Below are 22,208 nucleotides of genomic sequence, written 5' to 3'. Positions count from 1 at the left end.
CAAAGTGCCCGCCCAGGCGTCATCCCACCTGTTTCCTATAACAACTCTGGGAGGTTTACCTGGGTGAGGAAACAGGCTGGACAGATTGTGTCACCTGGCTCAGAAGTGACAGAGAGATGGGCCAGGGGCCTGGGCCCCAGGCTCTGGACCCATGATTTTCACACTCACCCACTTGTTCTTCTGGAGAAGGGCTGGGGCCAGGGTGGACACCTGTGATTTTCCCTGCCCACCACCCGCTGTCCCTTCTGGGGGGAAATGCCTCCCTGCTTTCACCTGGGGACTCCTCTCTCCCCTGTCTTGGTCCACAGGACCCCTGGCCCAGGACGGGCCAATCAGAACCAGAGTCAGGCCTTGGGCTGGAATGCCCGGCAGGCTCTTCTCCCGCGGCTCCTGAGTTGGTAGAGTTTCAGCCTTGGGCTGCTGGTGGCTGGGCGGTGGATTACGAGCCAGCGGAAGGGAGTGGCCAGGGAGGACCTCTCTGAGGTGATGACGCTTAAGCTGGGCCCCAAGTGACAAGAAGTATCTGGCCTTGCCACCATCTAGAGAGAACTGTGGGAAGAGGGGACGGTGTGTTAGAAGGCCCTCAGGTGGGAGTGAGCTTTGGCGTGACGGAGGACTGGGAAGGAGGCTGGTGTGGCTGGAAGGGGTGAGGGAAGGGAGAGGTAGGGTATGAGCCTGCAGGCTGGGAGGCAGGGCCTCAAAGGCCAGTTCTGAGGAGGCTGCGGCTTGGTCCGCTGCGGACAAGGCCAAGGCAAGGGCCAAGGGCCTGACCTGTCCCTTCACATCCAGCCTCCGGCCTCTGAGGCCCTCCCCGCCCCGCCAGCTGGCGAACATGTGCTGCGTGCCGTGAATGAAGGAGGCTGGGCTGAGGTTTGAAGGAGTGTTACGATTATTCTCGACAAAGACGAGAGGGCACAGCTGTTCATTCAGGAAAAGAGCAGCCCGTGGCACCAGCCACCTACCCACCAGCAGCTGAGTTACAAAGAAATCATCTGCTGAAAACCAGGGGCTCTGCCTTGGAGGCTATTTCTGTGGAAACCAAGAATTCAAAAGCTCATCTCCTCGAAAGCCTCCCTTGCCTTGTAGAGACTGTAGAGGTGGGTCACGGCAGAGCAGCCTCTCAGTCTTATTGATTCCAATCGAATTATAATCCCCATTTTGGTGTTGACTGTCAGCCCACAAGTGGGGGCCAGTTCTGGGCTTACGTGGCCTTGAATCCACATAACCCTTTAAGGTACATACACTCCTAAGGTGTTGATGCCGCTTGACAGATGCTGAAACTTAGGCACAGAGAGGTTAAGAAACTTACCCAGCACCACACAGCTGGTGATAGAGCTGGAATTAAAACACAGGAATTCTGACTTCATTACATTCTTGTTCTTTCTGCTACACCACAGTGCCTTTGCGATGTCTTCAGTTCCCTGGATGCCCTTCTCCTCCACTGTAAGACTCATCTCCAGCCTCTACTAACGATTTTACCCAGTAAATCAGAGTGGTCCTTCTCTCCTCTCTGGCTATGCCCCAGTCATCTTCTCTAATTCAACTACTGCCCTTCTGCCAGAGAAGATCTTTTCCTGCAGTTCTGACCACATCATTTGTTCATTCACTCATTCATTCGACAAATATTTACTGACTACTTACTATGTGCCAGATGGTCCAGGCTGGAAGACTGCAATGAACGAGACAGGTATATGCCTTGAATTTACAAAGCTCCTGTTTCATCTAGGAAGAGACTTTGCACAAGGTGCACAAGCAAATAAATGTATAATCACAAACTATGAAGACAACAAACAAGCAGGGTGAGACGAAGGAGACTAATAGGGCCAAGTCTACCTGCTGAGACAGAGGGCTGAGAAGGGGCCCCGTAAGCTGAGCCCAAGGCGTGAGAAGGAGCCAGCCTTGTCAAAAGCAGGGAAGAGTGTTTCCCAAAGAGAGAACAGCAAGGGAGAACTCCCAGAGGCAGGAAAGGACTCTGCATGTTCAAGGAACTTAAGGTCAGCAATGTGGCTGGAGCAGAGGCCACATTGTGTAGGGTTTGGGGGACCTGGCAAGAGGCCCGCTCCTCATCTGAAATGAGACAGTGTCGCTGGCAGCCTCGCAGCCTCATCCAGGGTAATGGTCAGGGCAGGCAGGAGGATAGAGGTATGGGAGGCTCTCCTGGTCTTGCCCCTAACCTGGAGCCTACCCTTAGGTTGGTGGGTGAGGGTCTCCTTCTGCTGTAGCTGCTAGGATCCTCTCAAGTCACTAGGAGAAGCTCTCTGTGATGGGGTGAGGGGGTCTCTGGCCCACAGCTGGCCTCCCCTGCACCCTTCCCTGAGGACCTGGGGCTGCAGCAGCCAGGCTGGCCCCCAGCTGACCTAGGTCTGGGATGGGCCGTAAGCCAGGCCTCTATCAGCCATCTGTCCACAGATGTGCGCTCCTGGACCTTGGGCCCCCAGCCTTCTCAAACCCTTAGCGCTCACCTCCGCTCTCACCTTCTGAGCCAGGCTGTCCCAGACCGCCTTGGCCAGAGGAGCAGTTCTCGCTCACTTGCTATCACATTATGCATGTGACCTTTCTCAACAGCAGTGCCTGAGGTGATCTGTATCTGTTTCCCTGTTTCCTGTTGGTCCCCCTCGCTGGAGCACAAGCCCCCAGAGCGGAGCCTCATGCACAGCAGCCCTAACAAATATCTATTGACTTTCTATACTTTGCTTCTGGCTCAAACCAGAACAGAGAGCAATGTCCTGGGATGCTTTGTTTAGGTCCCTTCTAGAATCACCGTTCCCGGTGGTCCTTAGCTATGCCTCTGCCTCCATGGAGGGCGTTTTTTTTTAACATATTTATTTTTTTTTTTTAAATAAATTTATTTATTTATTTATTTATTGTTGGCTGAGTTGGGTCTTCGTTGCTGCACGCGGGCTTTCTCTAGTTGCAGAGAGCAGGGGCTACTCTTTGTTGCGGTGTGCAGGCTTCTCATTGCAGTGGCTTCTCTTGTTGCAGAGCATGGGCTCTAGGCGCGTGGGCTTCAGTAGTTGTGGCACGCAGGCTCAGTAGTTGTGGCTCGCGGGCTCTAGAGCGCAGGCTCAGTAGTTGTAGTGCACGGGCTTAGTTGCTCCGCGGCATGTGGGATCTTCCTGGACCAGGACTCGAACCTGTGTCCCCTGCATTGGCAAGCGGATTCTTAACCACTGCGCCACCAGGGAAGCCCAAGAACAAAGTCCTTTTTGAAGATGGGAAGTCGGATAGGAGCAGGTTTGCGGGGGAGAGACGACCAGGAGTGCCATTTTGGCCCAGGTTAAGCTTGAGTTGCCAAATGGGCATGTGAGCAGTTAGGTTTGTAGACCGCGCAGGAGAGCCCACCAGTTTAGAGGTGGGTAGAGGAACCTGGGAGGTGGGAAGAGGATCCGGGTGTGTGAAGGAGGAGGGAGTGATCAGCTGGGATAAACGCTGCCCTTGAGGACTGAGAATTACCACTGGATTTGCCAAAGTGGAGGCCATTGTTGACCTTGAAAAAACAGCTTGGGTTGAGAGGTAGGGCCAAAAACCTGACGGGAGCAGGTTGAAGAGAGGACAAGAAGAGAGGATTTGGAAACAGCAAATGCAGATGACTCCTTCAAGGGGTTTTGCTGGTTAAAGGGAGCAGAAAATGGGGCTGTAGCTGGAGGGAAAGGGGGCCGAGAGGGGTTTTTTTTAAGAAGTGAAAAAAATCTTACTTGCTTTTTTTTTTTTTTTTTAAGTTTTTTTCTTTTTTAAATTATTATTTATTTATTTATTTTTGGCTGTGTTGGGTCTTCGTTTCTGTGCGAGGGCTTCCTCTAGCTGCGGCAAGTGGGGGCCACTCTTCATCGCGGTGCGCGGGTCTCACTATCGTGGCCTTTCGTTGCGGAGCACAGGCTCCAGACGCGCAGGCTCAGTAGTTGTGGCTCACGGGCCTAGTTGCTCTGCGGCATGTGGGATCTTCCCAGACCAGGGCTCGAACCCGTGTTCCCTGCATTAGCAGGCAGATTCTCAACCACTGCGCCACCAGGGAAGCCCTACTTGCTTTTTTTTTTTTTTTTTTTTTTTTTTTTTACAAGAATCACCTCTGTTTTATTTATTTACAGAGTAATGATTTAAACTGAATATATTTGGGCACAGTAAGTATTTGATGTGAAAAGCAGTTGTATCAGAATGGGCATCAGAAAAATAGCAACTCATCTGACACATAATTACTAGAAAATATTTTTCTGTCTGATCATTTAAGTGTTACAAATCCTGAGAATGTTAAACACTGAACAAACTAGGTACTACCTTATAATTAAATCTTGCTTGGAAATCATCCTTTAAAAAAATGCACTGAGGTACAAATCACCTACGTATTAAACATGAGTCTTTTACATTTTACAAAGAGTTTAAACAAATATATCAAATGATTCCAGTTCAGTGGCTCTTAAAACAGCTATTAGTCAGGTTCAAGGACACACTGTTCCACGATTTCCCGTAAGTTGGGGTTCTCCATCGCAGCTGCCACTCGCTCTTTGTCATTTATCTGCTTGTTGATATCTTCCTCTGTTGAGTGGGTTCCTTCAGAAATGTAGATTTCCAACTTATGTTTAAACGGTAAACACCGCTGAAGTTTAACTCTTAAGCACAGCCCAATAAGAGTCGCCAAAGAGCAATGAGGTACTGTTGGCGTGAACCTGATAATAACCAAATAGTCTTCTTCATTTATCTCCTGAACCTCCACACAACTTTCCGTTACCACTTCCAGTTCTTCTAAAGTATTGGGTTTCTCTGGGTCCCGGATAGTTCGAATCAAATCATAAACTTCTAGCGCTTTCTCTTCCATGATCCGGGGCTGCCGGGCAGCTCCCCGCTCAAAGAGGCCCGACAGCCATAGGACTCTGCTCAGCGTCCAGGAGAGCAGTCCGGACACCCGCTCCATCCTTACACTCCGCCATCCCTGGCGACTGTCCCACCCGAGCCACCGTCTCTCAGCAGCGAGCCTCGCGACTTATCAACTTCCTGGTCTTCAAACGGGCCAAGACAAGCCTAAAGGTCCAGGGCAGCAGAGAATAGCCCTACTTGCTTTTTTAAATTTGAATTTTATTCAGTTTTGAATTTGAATAGGTAATATGTTCCTGTGATCCCAAACATCAAAGATTCTGAAGGGCATTTGAAAAAAAAAATCTCCTTCCTACCGCTGTCACTCTCCCACACCCCTCAGGCATTCAGTTCCTTGCCCTGGAGACAGCCAGCGTAATTAGTCCCAGAGCACACACTCGTGCACGCGTGCACACACACACAGTATTATTTTTCTCCTTTGTATATGAATAGTAACATCCCATATAGACCGCTCTGTGCCTTGCATTTTTTAACAATATATTCTGAATATCATTCTATCTCAAGACAGAGAGCATTCGCATCCTTTATTATGGCTTTGCATTATTTCCCTCTATGGTACACCGTGTATATTTTTTCATCCAGTCTTCCACTGATGGACAATCATTTGAGATGGGTTCTATCATTACCTCCATTTTACAGAGAGGCAAGGAGGCGCTGAGAGGTTCACCGGCTCCACCACGGTTGCTAGCTAGTGTGCTGCGGCCTGGGAACTCCATGCCCTTAACCACCACTGCTCTCTCCTCCTCCTACTGGATTAGTTTCCAACCCTATTTCTCCTTCACTCCTACACTCTTAGCAATTATTTTGCTATCGTTTTGTTCATTCAAATAGCACATATTTACAAGCGCTGACCTTGTGCCAGGCACAGGGCTAGGCCCTGAGGATGCGGAGGGACAGGACAGAGAGAAGTCCTCTGCTGTCGAGGAGCTTGCAGACTAAGTCTTTGTGTGTTTTTGTAAGCTACCTCAAAGCTTCTGTGGAAGGACGCAGAGAATTAATAAGGAAGCCTGGTCCTTGTTTTAACTAATGAGGAAAGCAGTCATGCCAACAAATCACTGTTGCAATCCTGAGAGCTGAATACCATAAAAAAAGCCTGGGAACTCTGCAATTCTGGCCTCATCCCCTGAGCCTGGCCTTCCTCCAGTTTCCCATCTCAGTGAAAGGCCTTAGGCGTTGTCTCCTCCCACTTCCGTCCACAGGTCCTCCACCCTATCTCTGAGAGCACCCCCTGAAGACCTCTGGACTCGGCCCAACTTTGCTCTCCATGACTACCAGCTTGCTTGGGCCTTCTCTTTCAGGGGCCACCCAGTAATTTCCTACCTGGTATTCCTGTCTCCACACCAGCCCCTTCCCATCCACTGTCCCTCCAGCTGATGTGTCACTATGTCATTTCCCCGTTCTGACCTAGAAGGTGCTGCCCTTGGGCTAATGTGGTGGCGGCATAGCCCAGTGGTTAGGATGATCATGGGCTCTGGAGCCTGAATCCCAGCTCCGCTACTTATTAGCTGTGTGACCTTGAACGACCCACTTAACCCCTCTTTGCCTTAGGTGAGGCAAAATGAGATGAGATAAATGATAATGAGATAAATTAGATAACAATGGTAATAGCTCCTACCTTATACAGCTGTCGTGAGGATTAAAAGTTAATGGATATTATAATAATAAGGCCCTTGTGACCTGGACCCTGTCTAGGTCTCCAGTCTCACCAGTTTTCATCTCCCCTATAAACTTTTGGATCCCTGAGAGAGCATCAAATCCTCCGGCCCCGCCCTCCCTCTCCTCCCTGCAACCCCTCTGAGCTGAAGCTGGGCCTGGGAACCAGTTCTTCTTCCCCACTGGATCTCTAACAGCTGTAACATAGTGTGTTGGATGAATGAATGAGAAAGGTATTGCATTTGGGTTCCAATGGATGAGTAGGAGTTTTTCAGGTAAAGAAGTGTTCAAGGTTGGGCTATATAAAAGGGCTTGCTCCATCCTTCGGGCTGGAAACTCCCGGTGCCAGGAGGACGGAAGGGAGGTGAGGCTGGAGGGGAAGGCTGGGTTTAGTCCAGAATTTATGCGTGGACAAAAGATATTCATGAAGGGAAGGCTTTTGTGACTGTGTGGGGGTCAGTTGCAGGAAGGACTTGAGGGCAGGAGCTGGGATGTGTGGTGGCTAAGCTCCAGAGCAGCAATGAAAAGGCCTTCAGGGCAGTAGCTGTGGGAATGGAACGAAGAAGGAAAATTTGAGAGATATTTGAGAGGAAGAAATAATGATCTCCTAAACACTTTTTAAATTTTTATTTATTTATTTATTTATTTTTGGCTGCATTGGGTCTTCGTTGCTGCGTGTGGGCTTTCTCTAGTTGCGGAGAGTGGGGGCTACTCTTCGTTGTGGTGCACGGGCTTCTCATTGCGGTGGCTTCTCTTGTTGCGGAGCACGGGATCTAGGCGCGCGGGCTTCAGTAGTTGTGGCACGCGGGCTCAGTAGTTGTGGCACGCGGGCTCCAGAGTGCAGGCTCAGTAGTTGTGGCACACGGGCTTAGTTGCTCCGCGGCATGTGGACAAGGGCTCGAACCCGTGTGCCCTGCTTTGGCAGGTGGATTCTTAACCACTGCGCCACCAGGGAAGTCCCGTCACTGAAGTTTTTGCTTTGTTTTGTTTGTCCCAATATATTATCACTTTTCAGTTGAGATGTAATCTGCCTACAATTAAATGCAAAGATCTTAAGTGTTGAGCTGGATGGGTTTTGACAATTATATACAAATATATACAATTATATACATCTCTGTAACCAGCCGCTAAAAGAAGATACAGAACATTTCTATCATCCGAGAAAGGTCCCACCAGTCAATTCTCTCCGTTTCCAGAGTACTGTAGGGTCTAAGCATATTGTGTTTGCGTTTGATCACTCTGGCTGCAGTGCACAGGACGGCCCGAGGCCAGCAAGGAGAGTACTTACCGGCTGGGCGAGAGATGACTGGATTGCACTGAGGTCGCCTAGCAACCTGAGAGCGTTGTCCGAGGGTTGACAGCTGCGCCTGCGGCAGGGAAGGCCCCACCCCACCCAGGCCCCGCCTCCGCCCCGCCCCGCCCCGCGCATGAGCCGGTAGGCAGCTCCGCCCCGCGTCGGGGGGCGGGCCGAGGATTCTTATTGGTCGGTCCTCCGGAAGCTACCGGATTCGGAATCTCGCCCAAAGTCTTGCTGGCGCCGGCTGCGTGTGGGTTTGTGGTGCGTGGCGCTTGGCGAGGGCTGTGTGTGGCTGGCCGCGCACCCCTCCCGCTCGACCCCGAGACCCTGCGGCTGAGCCTCATTTTCCTCTTTTTGTAGTAGCGGAGCACGCCCCGCACGGGGCACCCCTATGGTGCAGCCCCATTGCTGGCCTGGGGGCGGGTCGCAGCTATTGGGACGGGACGGAGCGGGCTCGGGGATCCCCACCCCCCCAGGCCCCGGTGCGTGACTGGCCCACCCGTTCCCAGAGCCCCCCTCGCAGGCCGGGATGTTCGTCCTGGTGGAGATGGTAGACACCGTGCGGATCCCCCCATGGCAGTTTGAGAGGAAGCTCAACGACTCCATTGCCGAGGAGTTGAACAAGAAGTTGGCCAACAAGGTACTGGGTCCACGGGGTCGCGGGCAGGCCTTGGCACGGGAGGGCCCAGCACTGCCTACCCGCCCGCTGCCGGCCTGGCCATGCCGAGCCTTGGAGTTGGGCAAATAGCTTAACGTCTCAGAATTCGGTTTCTAAGCCTGTGCATGGGATGGGGGTAATCCTTAACCCACTAGGATGTTGGCAGGAATCAAAAGAAAAACTGGGTTTGAAAAAGGCCTTGTAACTGGGAATTGCTAGCGTCCCCACTTCCAAATTACTTTGCAATCTAGGGCGAGTCCTTTACCCCCTCTGGGCCTCAGTTTCCATTTGTAAAATGGAAATAATAATTGCTGTCCAACCATGCATTGCTTCTGTGAAGATGGATGGTAGTTTAGCTGTAAGGAGGTTTATCCATTCATTCCTGCAAAAAAATGTTTGTGCACCTTTTATGCGCCAGGCTAGCATGCCTTAGTGCTGGGTCCTCAGAGGCCTTCCCATGGCCTTTTCTGAAGCAGCCCTGCCTCTGCAGTTATTCTGTGCCATATCACTCTTTCCTTCTTAGCACTTACCACTCTTTTCTTATTTGTTTACTTGGTTACTGTTTTTCTCTTTCCCTCTCCATGAGGGTAAGTGACTGTTGTCTTCTTCCCCACGGTATCTCCCATATTTATCCAGAGTCTGGCACAGAGTAGATGTTCCATAATTGTTTATTAAATGAATAAAACAGACAAGTTTCTGCTCTGTAGTGTGGTGGGGAAAGCTGATATGGATGAGAGACTCCCACAGTTGAGTGTGTGATGAGAAGTTGAGGTAAATGTTATGAGAACAGGTGTTCACAAGCCGGTGGAATGAAGGAACTTCATCTACAATGAAGGAGACAAGAGGGTTTGCTAGGGAGGTGGTGCTTGAGCTGAGATCTGGTGGTGAGGAAGAACTAACATAGGGGATTTGTTTTTTTTGAGGGGGGAGGTTCTGGGCAGAGAGTAGAGCTGTGCAGGAAGCAGAAACAGCATGTGCAAAGGCCCTGTGGCAGGAGGGAATATTGCACCTATCATGGCATGGAGGGGCTGGTGTGGCCTGGGCAGACGGAGAGAGGAGAGGTCAGGCTGGAAAGTGGTGGGAGCCAGGTCATACAGGGCCTGCAGGACTTCATCGAATAATGGTCTTCATCTGTAGAACAGCTGGAGGTGGTAGGCTGAGAAGGAGAGAGCCGGAGGAAGATTGGCTGGCTGTAGGCAGGAGGCAGGTCCCTTCCATAGAGGCTGAAATCACAGAAGGTGGAGTGTACAGACCTGGGGAGTTGTTGTTGGTGGAGAGAACTCATGGAGTCCTTAGTGGATGGTGTCTGATTACTTTGTGAGGTAAAGGGAGAAGGGGCCTCTAAAGGACAAAGAGAAAAGGTGTGAAAATTACAAGAAGGGAATGTAGTCCTTTTGTGATGCAGGTCCTTCTCTGACCTGTTCAGACAAGTATTTCTTTTTTTTTTTTGGCCACGCTGCGAGGGTTGCAGGATTTTAGTTCCCTGACCAGGGATCGAACCCGGGCCCTCAGCAGTGAAACAGCTGGACTGCCAGGGAATTCCCAGACAAGTATTTCTGTATTTGAACCATTGAGTCATTTGAGAGGAGGCCACGCAGAAGAGGTCCAAGGTCCAGCCAAGGGTACACATCTCCTTGTGCTTCCAAAGCCAGCCGACTCTGCCTCATTGCCCTGAGGTCTGGCCAGGACTCTGAATTCTCTGAGCTTCTTGCTAATCCTTGAACAGTCCTGCAAGGTCTCTAATTGGGAGGTGATGACGCTGGTGTCAGATAAACAGACACCAAGCGGCTAGTCCTTTGCAGCTTATGGAGTGGAGATGGGTCATGGGATGTCCTCTGCCTGTTCTCTGCCCAGTTTCAGGGCCTCCCATGTGTCACTCTGCCAGCCTCAGTCCCTGTGGCCACATCTGTGTGTCCGAGACTTTGTGAGCAGAACAGCGGTTAGCTGTGGTCTGACACTTTAAACTGTGAGCTCTAGTATGGAACCGGGGCCTTGGAAAGTGTAGGTTTAACCAGGGGTTCTCCACCACTGATGCTTATTAGTAATGATAATGATCCTTGATTGGTGATTGTTATTTCTAGCAGGTGAGCCGGCTACTGAGCTAGGTGCTTCGCAGCTGTTCTCTTGATTTAACAACCCCACAGCCTGGTATGTCCATTTTTGCAGATGGGGAAACTGAGGCTCAGAGAAGTGACCTTGGAGGTCACACAGGGAGTGGTGGAGCTGGCATTGTAACCTGCATCTGTCATGTCACCAAAGACCTTGTTCTTTCCAGAGCTCAGCATCCTCCCCGAGTTCCTTTCCTCAGGCAGTGCCCCAACGCATTTCCAGCTGTAAAACGGGGATAATCATACCTGCCCGGTGGGGGGGCGTGGGGGGGGTGGGGGTGGATCTCAGGAGAGACTGCGCAGGGAGCTGGGCCTCGAGGTTACTGGCTGTGTACACGGATGCCCACAGGTCGTGTACAACGTGGGACTCTGCATCTGTCTGTTTGACATCACCAAACTGGAGGACGCCTATGTGTTCCCGGGGGACGGTGCATCACACACCAAAGGTGGGTGCCCTCCTTCTGGGCATTGGGTTTCTTGGGGCTCAGTTTTCTGTAGGGGGAGTCCTGGTCAGGGTGTTGGGAGACCTGGGGCCTAGTCCTGACTCTGCCAGGAATTTACTGGGTGATCACGGGCAGAATCTTCCCCTTTCCGGGCCTCGGTTTCCTGTCTATAAGAAGGGGAGGTAGACAAGGTGATTCTCAAGGCTTCTCCAGCTCTGAGATTGTGGCTCTGTGTCTGTGTCCCCTTTGGTCTTGTGTGTTATATGAGCCCTGCTCTGCCTGGCTCTCAGGCTGCTCAGGTAGGGGGGGTGGACAGATAGTGGAAGACAGTTGGAGTAGGCATTGCTAGCTTAAAAGTGGGGAGAGCGGAGGGGAGCACAGCTGCCCCTCTTGGGGAGGTGGCTGGTTGGGGGTGGGAGACTTTGAGGGACACCAAGACATAATGGTTAAAAGTGTGGCCTCTAGGTTTAAATCCCAACTCTGCTACTTATTTGCTGTGTGTCCTGAGCAGAACATGTAACTTCTCTGTGCCTCTGTTTCCTCTTCAGTAAAATGCAGTTAACAGACTTTATTTTTTTATTTTTTTTAACAGTAGACTTTATTGTTGTGAGAATTACTAAGTTAATATGTGCAAAGCTCTCAGGACAGGACCTTGGCACAGAGCGAGTGCTTGACGGCTCATCGATTTGAATTGTTTCTCCGATTCTGTGGGTCAGCTCGGTGGTGGTCTTCTGGGCTGGCTTGGCCAGGGCTGGATGGTATAGGGTGGTCTCGTGTGTCTGGTGGTTGGCAGACTGGTTGGATGGGGGGCTTCGGCTGGGTTTCACATCTCTGCTTGGTGTGGTGTCCTCTTTCAGTAGGTAGACTGGGCACCAAAGCACAGGTGCTTTTCAGGCCTCTGCTTATATCCCATTGGCCAGAGCAGGTCACATGGCCGAGGCCAGAGTCAAGGGATGGAGAAGGGCTTCCTCTGGATGGGAGGCGCTGCGGTCACATTGGCAGGGGATGTGCACCCTGGATGGGAGGGAGGAGTAGAGGGCGGGTCACCTTGAGGAGAGGGCTCAGGGAGGAAGCGGGGTGTTCTTCTCTCCCCTGCCTGGACAAACCAGATCAGAAGCAGAGGGCAGGGGCGCCACTGAGGTGGTTCGGGGCTAGTCAGGGTGTAGGCATGCCTCTCGCGGTCCGCTGGGCGCTCGCCCGCCTGCCCCAGACCCTCTGAGTCAGAATCTCTGGGGAGGGGCCTGCAGGGATTCTCACACGAGGCCGCGTTTCAGGAGCCCTGCCCCGGCCCGTACTGGGGGGGTCAGCCTCGGCACAGAGATGTCCGAGCGTTCCAGAATGTGCCGTGAGGCTGCCTGGTGTGTATGCCCAGGAATCCAGAGACTTAATTAGTTCTCACGGATGCCGTTGAGCTCTGGAGAGCTGCGTGTGGGGACCAGGACGGTTTCGTTAGCAGGAAGACCAGCGGGTGATGTGGACACAGGGCCACGAGGGCTCTGAGGCCAGTCTCTGTCGTGGGACAGGGGCCTTGCTGTCCAGGAGACAAGCGGTCAGGGGGCCAGAACTTCAAGAAAAACTCAGAGAAAAAAGTTAAATATGAGGAAATTCTGTCCATTCATTTGGTTGTGTCTGCTGCTTGGTGTAGGACTTCACTGCTGGTTTTCTTATCCACCCCGCTTCACCCTGGGTCCCCTGCATTCTTGGGAACGAGGTACAGGAGTAGAGCCCAGGGTTAGGCCTGTCACACAGACCCGGAGTTGAATCCTGGCTCTGGCCCCCCTGCGTGGGGACCTCAGGCCGGTGACTACCTTCCTCAGCCACACTTTCCTCATCTGTAAAATGGGGTTAACACTTGCGGCTACAAGGCCCCTCAGGGCCCGTCGAGCATCGCGCAGGGCGAGTCGTTGATCTGTGGTGGGGATCGGTGGCCAGGCTACGAGGCTGAGCACGAGCCCAGGCCCCCCCTCCCGCCACTGCCTCGCCAGGGCTGTGGCCAAGGGTGTTGCCGAGCGGGGCTCCGCACCGGGCCTCTGCCTTTGCTTAGAGGATTATTCATTTGCCAGTTGCCTTCTACTTCTTTCTATTTCTCCTTCTACCCAGGCCAGATTACTTTACCTGTCTCTCTGAGACTCACTTCTGGAAAAATGGTGTAATGATAATAGTACCCGCCTCACACAGCCCTTGCGAGGAATAAACGAGAAAAACCACGGGAGGCCTTTGGTCCGGTGCCTGGCACATAGCAGGCGCTCACGACATCTTAGCCTTTGTGACTGGTAACACTGGCCCCGACTGGCCAGCCTTATCCCTTGTCACTTAGGGTACCTTTCCTTGGCACCAGCCCTGTGTTCTCCATGCCCGCCAGGCCGGCTGGACCTGCCTCCTGCCCCCGCCTCTGGCTGAACTGGGGCCCCGCTCTGGGCTCTGGAGCAGCCTGTTTTTGTGCCCACCGTTTGCTTTGCTCTTCTCCCTTGTTTTTTAAGTTGTGATAAAACACATATAACATAAAATTTACCATTTTTAGTGTATAGTTCGGTGGCATTCAGTGCATTTACATTGTTGTGTGGCCATCACCACCATCCATCTCCAGAACTTTATTGTCTTCTTTTTTTTTAAACTTATTATTTTTTAAAATTTTATTTTATTTATTTATTATTTATTAATTTATTTTTTATTTATTTATTTTTGGCTGCGTTGGGTCTTCGTTGTTGCTTGCGGGCTTCCTCTAGTTGCGGTGAGCAGGGGCTACTCTTCGTTGCCATGTGCAGGCTTTTCATTGCAGTGGCTTCTCTTGTTGTGGATCATGGGCTCTAGGCGCGTGGGCTTCAGTAGTTGTGGCACGTGGGCTCTAAAGCACAGGCTCAGTAGCTGCAGCACACAGGCTCAGTAGTTGTGGCTCGCGGGCTCTAGAGCGCAGGCTCAGTAGCTGTGGTGCACGGGCTTAGTTGCTCCACGGCATGTGGGATCTTCCCGGACCAGGGATGGAACCCGTATGCCCTACATTGGCAGGCAGATTCTTAACCACTGTGCCACCAGGGAAGTCCCTTTGTTGTCTTCTGAAACTGAATCTCTGTCTCCACTAAACAACAGTTCCCCATCCCCCGCCCCCCAGACCCTGTCCACCACCATTCTACTTTCTGTCTCTATGAATTTGACTACTCCACGTACCTCATGTGAGTGGAATCATGGTATTTGTCCTTTGTTGAAACTCACCATATCCTGAGGCAGCCCTACTTATCCTGGGACAAGGTTTCCTCGAGCCTACAACTAAGAACGGGTCTTCCTCTTCTTACTGGTCCTTCAGACCCATCCTTTTTGACTTTCCAGTCTTCCCACCTGCAGGCTAAACATCCCTAGAACTTCAGATGGGGGTCTTGGGAGGTGGCCCGCAACATAGCACCATCCCAGCTGACCCTCCAGCTGGTCTGTGGCCTCCTATTTTTTTTTTTTTATAAATTTTTTTTAATTTAATTAATTAATTAATTTATATTTTTTTATTTTTGGCTGTGTTGAGTCTTCGTTTCTGTGCGAGGGCTTTCTCTAGTTGCGGCAAGCGGGGGCCACTCTTCATCGCGGCGCGCGGGCCTCTCACTGTCGCGGCCTCTCTTGTTGCGGAGCACAAGCTCCAGACGCACAGGCTCAGTAGTTGTGGCTCACGGGCCTAGTTGCTCCACGGCATGTGGAATCTTCCCAGACCAGGGCTCGAACCCGTGTCCCCTGAATTGGCAGGCAGATTCTCAACCGCTGCGCCACCAGGGAAGCCCTATTTTATTTTATTTATTAATTTTTTTGGCCATGTGGCATGTGGGATCTTTTTTTTTTTTTTTTTTAATTTTTATTTTATTTTATTTTGTTTATTTTTTTTTTGGCTGTGTTGGGTCTTCATTGCTGCGCGCGGGCTTTCTCTAGTTGCGGTGAGCGGGGTCTACTCTTCATTGCGGTGCACAGACTTCTCATTGCGGTGGCTTCTCTTATTGTGGAGCACGGGCTCTAGGGTGTGCGGGCTTCAGTAGTTGTGGCACGTGGGCTCAGTAGTTGTGGCTCGCGGGCTCTAGAGCACAGGCTCAGTAGTTGTGGCGCACGGGCTTAGTTGCTCCGCGGCATGTGGGATCTTCCTGGACCAGGGCTCGAACCCGTGTCCCCTGCATTGGCAGGCGGATTCGTAACCACTGCGCCACCAGGGAAGGCCAGGCATGTGGGATCTTAGTTCCCCGGCCAGAGATCGAACGTGTGCCCCCTGCAGTGGAAGCATGGAGTCTTAACCACTGGACTGCCAGGGAAGTTCCCTTCCTTTTTGTTTTTTAATTGAGATATAATTCACATACTATGAAATTCACCCTTTTAAAGCATACAGTACAGTGGCTTTTAGTATATTCACCAGGCTGTGTGACTATCACCACTGTCTAATTCCAGAACATTTTCATCACCCCCAGAAGAAACACCATACTTATTAGCAGTTACTCCCCGCTCCGCCAGCCCCTGACAACAATTAATCTACTTTTTGTCTCTGGATTTGCCTATTCTGGACGTTTCATATGAATAGAATCATAAAATACGTGGCCTTTTGTGATTGGCTTATTTCATGTAGCATAATATCCTCAAGGTTCTTCCATGTTGTTGCATGTGTCAGTACTTTATTCCTTTTTGAGGCTGAATAATCTTCCACTGTATGTATATATCACATTTTGTTTATACATTCATCTGTTGTCGGACACCTGGGTGGCTCACCATTTGCTTCTGGATGTAATTGTTCCAGCCTCGAGCTCCCTGGGCACAGGATCATGTGTCGTCCTGCCCCTGCAAGCCCAGTGCCCAAATCGGGCCTGGCACAGACCTGGCAGAGGCTCCATGGGGATTTATTAAAATGAACTGATGTTGGGTCATACAGGGGACAGGATTTTTCCATACTGTGCATAAGTGACATCTGCTCTCTCCGAGGTCAGCATGCGGCTCTCCCATCTTGAGAAGGCTCAGACGGCTTGTGTTTGTCTCCTCCCAGGGAGGGAGGGGGCACCAGCTGCCTCCTCTCCTTTTCCCACGCTCTCCTGCCTGGTGGAGCCATGGGGAAGCAGCCTGGTGGGGAGCTGGGGGCCAGGTGGACCCTGCTGTCCTCGGGGTGAGGCTGCCAGACCAGGCAGCTGAGGGCACTGGTAGCAGAAGCCTGTTTGGGGATTAAACCTTTCTGAGGAAGGCAGATGCAACCCAGTGGTCCTGTCTCATGGTTCAGAAAGACTTGGGGTCTCCCCTTGGCAGAACAGCTGTGTGACTGTGAGCAGGTAACTCAGCCTCTCTGAGCCACTTGCTCATGCTCACACCGGGGAAGCATGACATCTGACACAGGTGGATTGTGATGGGCACTGGGCGACTGCCAGGGGGCAGCCTTATGGTTATTTACTAGCCCTGGCGGAATTCAGGCCCTAGACACCACCTTTGGGGCTCGGTGGACACCCCCTTTGGGGCGCTCAGCAAGGGGCAGCAGTGATGGAGTGACGGCTTCTGCCAGGCTGTGGAGTCAGAGTCTGTGATGTGGGCACAGACCTTACCTGATACTTTTCTTGGGGTCAGGTGAGTAGGGACCACGTAGGACAGGACCTGAGAACCCACAGAGGCATTTTTGCTGGTTTATTGGCTCCTCCCCCACCCCAAATTCCAGAGCATTTTTAGCATCCTGTTCCAGGTCAGAGCTATGCCTGGGGCAAACTTTGCCAATCAGCGAGAGATGGGGGAACTTGTTTCCAAACCTGGTTCTCTTTGCCAGTTGCTTCTGCCCTTGTTAGAATTTAAAGGAGAGAGCCTGGGCTTCCCTGGTGGCACAGTGGTTATGAATCCGCCTGCCAACGCAGGGGACATGGGTTCGAGCCCTGGTCCGGGAAGATCCCACATACCGCGGAGCAACTAAGCCCATGCGCCACAACTACTGAGCCTGTGCTCTAGAGCCCACAAGCCACAACTACTGAGCCTACGAGCCACAACTGTTGAAGCCCGCACGCCTAGAGCCCGTGCTCCACAACAAGAGAAGCCACCACAATGAGAAGCCTGCACACCGCAATGAAGAGTAGCCCCCGCTCACCGCAACTGGAGAAAGCCCGCGAGCAGCAACGAGAACCCAACGCAGCCAAAAATAAAAATAAATTTTTTAAAAAAAGAAAAAAAAGAACAGCCCAGTAATTGTAAAAATAAATAAATAAGTAAAGGAGAGAGCCTGGAGGAAGGCTGGAATTGACTTTGGAGTCATTGCTGGCCCAGAATCTGAGCTCAGGTGTGACTGATGGATTTGGGAACTGAGCCTCAGTTCCAGGGCCAGTGCTGCCGGCCTCTTACAGGGGCCAAGTTGTGGCCTCGCCGGGGACGGGGCCGAGGGTCCCTCCGGCTTAGCTAACAGCTCTAGGCCCACGGACGCCTGGCGTGGGCTGCTGTGTGGCTTCCTGGTGCCGCCACGGGGTCAGCATGCCAGTGAGTGAGTGTGGACACTGGAAAGCACGGGCCACCCCAGTTGGAGCAGCCCTTCCTCATGACCTGCTCATCACCGACGTGCTTTCTTCATTTCCAGTTCACTTTCGCTATGTGGTGTTCCATCCGTTCCTGGACGAGATTCTGATTGGAAAGATCAAAGGCTGCAGCCCGGAGGGAGTGCACGGTAATGTTGGCCCTGAGTCCTCACATGAGACCCGGGAGCACGCTGGGGGCAGATGGCGGGGCTAGCCCTCCTCCCTTTAGCTTCTGTGCTGGGCCGCGTGGTCAGGGGAGGGGTCACATAGGGAAAGAGAACCTTCCTGAGCTGTCCGAGCAGCTTGTGCGCAGGGGGGATGCTCAGCCCCCCATGCTGTAACTGTGAGGACCTCGGCCAGCTGGGGGCCTTCACTGGGAGGCCGTGCGTCAGGACCTCAGGGCAGGCACTGGAGCTGGCAGAGGTGACTCGGGGCCCTCGGCATCCGCCGGTCCCTGCTGTGCAGTGTCCACCTCGGGTTTGGGTGGCTGCTCAGGCTGTGGCAGAGGCGTGGGGCTCCGGGGTGGGGACGGGGCCCAGGGTTCCATGGGCAGCACAGGGTAAGGGCTTGCTTGTCCATTCTGAGCCCCGTCTCATGCTGTCACCTGCGTGTCTTCCAGTCTCTCTAGGGTTCTTCGATGATATTCTCATTCCTCCAGAGTCGCTGCAGCAGCCGGCCAAGTTGTATCCTCCCAAGGTTAGAGTGGGTCATGGAGGAGCTCGGGCCTCTCCAAAGGAAGGTCCTCACTCTTCGAGGTGGCCTTGGGTCCTGTGACCTGATGCTGCTGGCCTCTGCCCCCCCCTCCAGCTTGCATTTTGCTCTAGAAGCACTGACCTGCCTGTGCTTCTCACACTGACCGTGGCGTCGGCACACCTGCGCCTCCATCTGGACTGTCAGGCCTGGTTCCAGCTGACTTCGCTTAGGTTGTCCCTCCAGGAGTCATCTCAAAGGTCACCTCCCTCTAGAGGCCCGCCTGACTGGCCCACCTCCCCCCCTCAGCTAACATTTGAGGGCTTGGCTCTGTGGGCCCTAGGCTGGTTGAAGATTCCCTCTGCTGGCTCCCCCATTGTCCCTGTCCCGGCCCTTGCCTGCTGCACTGGGGTTGCTGTTTCTGTGGGTGCTCACCGAGACCGCTCACCAGGAGGGACCCCATCTTGTCCCGACTGTACCCGCAATGCCCAGCATGGGACCTGGCGCAGAGGGGCAGGACCCATCTGTGGGGCTGCCACTAGAGGGCAGCATATCTCTTCGGTGTGGGCTCTGCTGATTGGAGGGGGGCCATCCAGCAGAGCCGGCAGTAGGGAGCCAGGGTGCGTGTGTGTGCGCGTGCGCGTGCGCGTGTGCAGGGCAGGGGGCAGGGTCTGTGTGTGGCTCTGGAACTTGTCAGAAAACCTGGCCCAGGCTGGCCTGTCCCTCAGCCTGGTGACCTCCCATCCTGTCGTGTCCTCTTGGAAACTGGGCAAGTCCTTGGGCTGCCTGCTGTCAAGAGTGTCCTGAGGCACGGAGAGGGATGTGGAATTGCACTATGCGGAGACCACTGGCCAGCTTCAGCGAGCACTCGGGCCGACCCGAGGGTCCTGTGGAAAGCACTTTCCACGTGTGCTGTTTTATTGCCTCCCCACCGCAGCCCTGGGGCACAGGCCTTACTGTAATCTGTTTTACAGATGGGGACCCTGAGGCACTGAGAGCTTGGGCCTGGCCCCTGGTGGGTGGTGGAGCTGAGGTTTGCACTTGGCAGTCGGCCTCTGAGAGGACACACGGGCAGAGTCAGACCCCAGGCGCCGAGGGGCTGTGGTCACTCCATGTTGAGGCGGCGCTCGCGCTGTGCTCTGGAGCCTCCTTCCTGCTCTGATGTCCCCTGGTGCCTGCCCGGGGTCCGTGTCCCCAGCCTGGGTCCTGGTGCCCAGGAGATCCAGCCACTCACTGGGCCGGCCCGACCCTGCCTCTCGCACACGGCGCTGGGCCTGCTTTTCCTGTGACTTCCCAAAGCATCTCAGCCTGGGATTGGATTTTCCTGGGGTGTGCCGTGGGAGGACCCCCCAACACTCGGGACTCCCCTGTGGCCTGGTTTTTGCCTTGACCCTGCGCCCTGCCCAGTGACGAGGCGGAGCAGGTGTGGGTGTGGGAGTACGAGACGGAGGAAGGAGCGCACGACCTGTACATGGACACCAGCGAGGAGATCCGCTTCCGGGTGGTGGACGAGAGCTTTGTGGACACGTCCCCCACCGGGCCCAGCTCGGCCGATGCCGCCTCTTCCAGCGAGGAGCTGCCAAAGAAGGAGGCTCCGTACACGCTTGTGGTGAGCTGTCCTGATGAGACTGCGGGGAACCGCGGGGCGGGAGGACCCAGCAGGTCAGGGTGCAGGTCCCTGTTGTGGGGTCTTGGGCGGTACCTTCTCCCTGGGGAGCCCCATTTCTGCAGGCCAGGGCAGCGGTAATTCTTTTTTTTTCCTTATAAATTTATTTATTTATTTATTGGCTGCGTCGGGTCTTTGTTGCTGTGCGCGGGCTTTCTCTAGTTGCAGCGAGTGGGGGCTACTCTTGGTTGTGGTGTGGTGGCTTCTCCTGTTGCAGAGCATGGGCTCTAGGCACGCGGGCTTCAGTAGTTGTGGTACACGGGCTCAGTAGTTGTGGCTTGTGGGCTCTAGAGCGCAGGCTCAGTAGTCGTGGTGCCCGGGCTTAGTTGCTCCGCGGCATGTGGGATCTTCCCAGATCAGGGCTCGAACCCATGTTCCCTGCATTGGCAGGCGGATTCTTAACCACTGCGCCTCCAGGGAAGCCCAGGGCAGCAGTAATTCTTGCAGCGAGGTCGTAAAGCTGCCATGGCTGTTGGGGAGGGCAGGGGAGTCAGACCCCTGCCCACGAGAGGGATGACACCAGCAGGACAACAAGGCTGTGGGTCAAGGGGCTGAGAGAGGAAGAAACCAAGGGAGGGGTGGTGACCCCCAGGGCTGCTCCCACTACAAACCCACACGGCCTGAGGTGACAGGGAAGCTACGACCTGCCAGATCTGACTTGGGTCCCTTTTGTCTTTTACCCTCATGAAGCCAGACAGTGAGCGACACATGACAAAAGTGGGATTTCAGGGGCCTGCTGGTAGGGTTTTCTGGTATAACGTGGGCCCCAGGTTGTTCACTTTTAGGGCAGCTGTGTCTTTGTCAGGTTTGTGGGTGGCCCAAGGCTTCCCCTCTGCGTGTGTTTGGAGGCTGGGGCTCAAGGTTACTAGGCCTTTCTGGCAGAACTAGACCACGAGTGGCTCCAAAGCCAGGCCCAGGACTGGTCTGCTGGTGCCTGTGTGGGCCAGGCCTGGGGGCGAGGGGTGAGGGGCTGTACCCTCGGTAAACCAGCACTTTCCTTACACGCCTCAGGAGAGGCTGGGGCAGGAGAGGGGAGTCTGGACCAGCTGGGAGTGCCGGTGCAGCTCCTGGATGTCCCCAGAGCCTCCTGGCTGGGGTGTGCCCCACCCTCCCTTTGGCCTGTGCTGGGCGCCTAAAAGGAAGGGCCCCCTTTGCCTCCTGTCCAGGTTGGCTCCAGCTCCAAAGGTAGATGAAACATGCCTGTTCTCTCTCTACCCCTGGCAGGGCTCCATCAGTGAGCCGGGCCTGGGCCTTCTCTCCTGGTGGACCAGCAGCTAGCACTGGGGCTGGACGCTGGACCCTGCCCAGTCCTTGGGAAGGTGGTTCTGCAGACGCCGAGGAGCAGCCGGTGCCCTGCCAGGTTGTCCCCTCCCCTCCTCCTCCCAGACCTACCCCGCTAAGTCCCACCGTCCACATGGACTTCGCCTGTCAGTGACAACAAAGATATTTAATAAATGATGGCCGCATCGGTTGGGAGAGCCACCCTTGTCTCAGTGTTTTAAGGTTACCGAGTTGCCACAGCTGGGACAGTTCCTCACCCCAGATCACTTCTGGAGATGACTCAATGGCAGGACTTGGGGTTTTGAGAGATCCAGGCTGCCTCAGGCTATGCTCTGGGCCAGCTGAGCTTGGTGGCTCCATAAAGTAACACAGAGAGCAAGAGGCTGGCCTGGGGCAGCTGCCAGTTGCTGACCAGAGTCTGACCTTTAAGGGAAAAACCATCTTCTTCCCAGCAGCGTGTGGAAGGTGGGGCGGCCTGGGCTCAGCTGACCAGCTCCGTCAGCAGAGTGGGTGCTGTGGATCTTGCTGGCCCAAAGGGGTGAGAGCTGGTGACCTGCTGTTGCTATTCCCCCACCAGCAGCACAGCAGGAAGCCTCGGGCCAGCGATCACTTTCCAACCTTGGCCACGCCAGGAACAAACACCCTGTGGGTCTGTCTGCTTGTGATGCAAGATCCTGGCACCAGGGCAAGCACCCCATCATCATTTACTCAGCAGAATGGCTTTGCCAGAGTCCTTGTGTCCCTTCACTCATTTCTGCCAGGAATTTTTGCCGGCACCAGGACATCGCTTTGTGGCACCCACCCGACGCCACGTTTCTGCCAGGCGAGTCTTGTCCTGATGAAGGGATCTCCGTGGAGCCTGCCTCCTGCCCTGGCCTGTCTGCTCACGTGGACACAGGGCCGTGGAGGTATGGGTGGTGCCAGTGGACGGTGCTCCAGGGAGAGGAGCAGTTGCAGAGCAGTGCCTGCGGCCGCCCTGTACTAAAAAATAGGGAGCAGTACACATATGGACTAGCTGTGACCTTGGACATGGTGGTCTGTCTGTAAAACAGACACTCTCT

The 22,208-nt window shown here is 53.7% G+C and overlaps 2 protein-coding genes across 2 annotated transcripts; one reads left to right on the top strand and one right to left on the bottom strand.

Moving 5' to 3' along the window:
- Window positions 1–4,060: 4,060 nt before the first annotated feature.
- Window positions 4,061–5,036, bottom strand: LOC118902128 (cytosolic iron-sulfur assembly component 2A). Its single transcript, XM_036866096.1, has one exon. The coding sequence runs from the start codon at window positions 4,904–4,906 to the stop codon at window positions 4,424–4,426; it is 483 nt and encodes a 160-aa protein (XP_036721991.1). The 5' UTR covers window positions 4,907–5,036; the 3' UTR covers window positions 4,061–4,423.
- Window positions 5,037–8,007: 2,971 nt separating this feature from the next.
- Window positions 8,008–22,143, top strand: POLR3H (RNA polymerase III subunit H). Its single transcript, XM_036866093.1, has 7 exons — window positions 8,008–8,077; window positions 8,326–8,456; window positions 10,932–11,028; window positions 17,573–17,659; window positions 18,130–18,193; window positions 19,608–19,809; window positions 21,091–22,143. Exons 2-7 carry the CDS (start codon window positions 8,346–8,348, stop codon window positions 21,142–21,144), a joined length of 615 nt encoding a protein of 204 aa, XP_036721988.1. The 5' UTR covers window positions 8,008–8,077; window positions 8,326–8,345; the 3' UTR covers window positions 21,145–22,143.
- The last annotated feature ends 65 nt before the right edge of the window (window positions 22,144–22,208 follow it).

This window comes from Balaenoptera musculus, chromosome 10, assembly GCF_009873245.2.
Source record: "Balaenoptera musculus isolate JJ_BM4_2016_0621 chromosome 10, mBalMus1.pri.v3, whole genome shotgun sequence".
Lineage (NCBI taxonomy): Eukaryota > Metazoa > Chordata > Mammalia > Artiodactyla > Balaenopteridae > Balaenoptera > Balaenoptera musculus.
This window is presented reverse-complemented; position numbering and strand designations above follow the sequence as displayed.

What these genes read in the sequence shown, in the direction of transcription:
- POLR3H (XM_036866093.1), top strand. Translation starts at nt 8,346, where the DNA reads ATGTTCGTCCTGGTGGAGATGGTAGACACCGTGCGGATCCCCCCATGG. An exon ending in CGGTGCATCACACACCAAAG is followed by an intron (nt 11,029 to 17,572) that starts GTGGGTGCCCTC and finishes CTTCATTTCCAG; the next exon opens with TTCACTTTCGCTATGTGGTG. An exon ending in CAGCCCGGAGGGAGTGCACG is followed by an intron (nt 17,660 to 18,129) that starts GTAATGTTGGCC and finishes CGTGTCTTCCAG; the next exon opens with TCTCTCTAGGGTTCTTCGAT.
- LOC118902128 (XM_036866096.1), bottom strand. Translation starts at nt 4,906, where the DNA reads ATGGAGCGGGTGTCCGGACTGCTCTCCTGGACGCTGAGCAGAGTCCTA.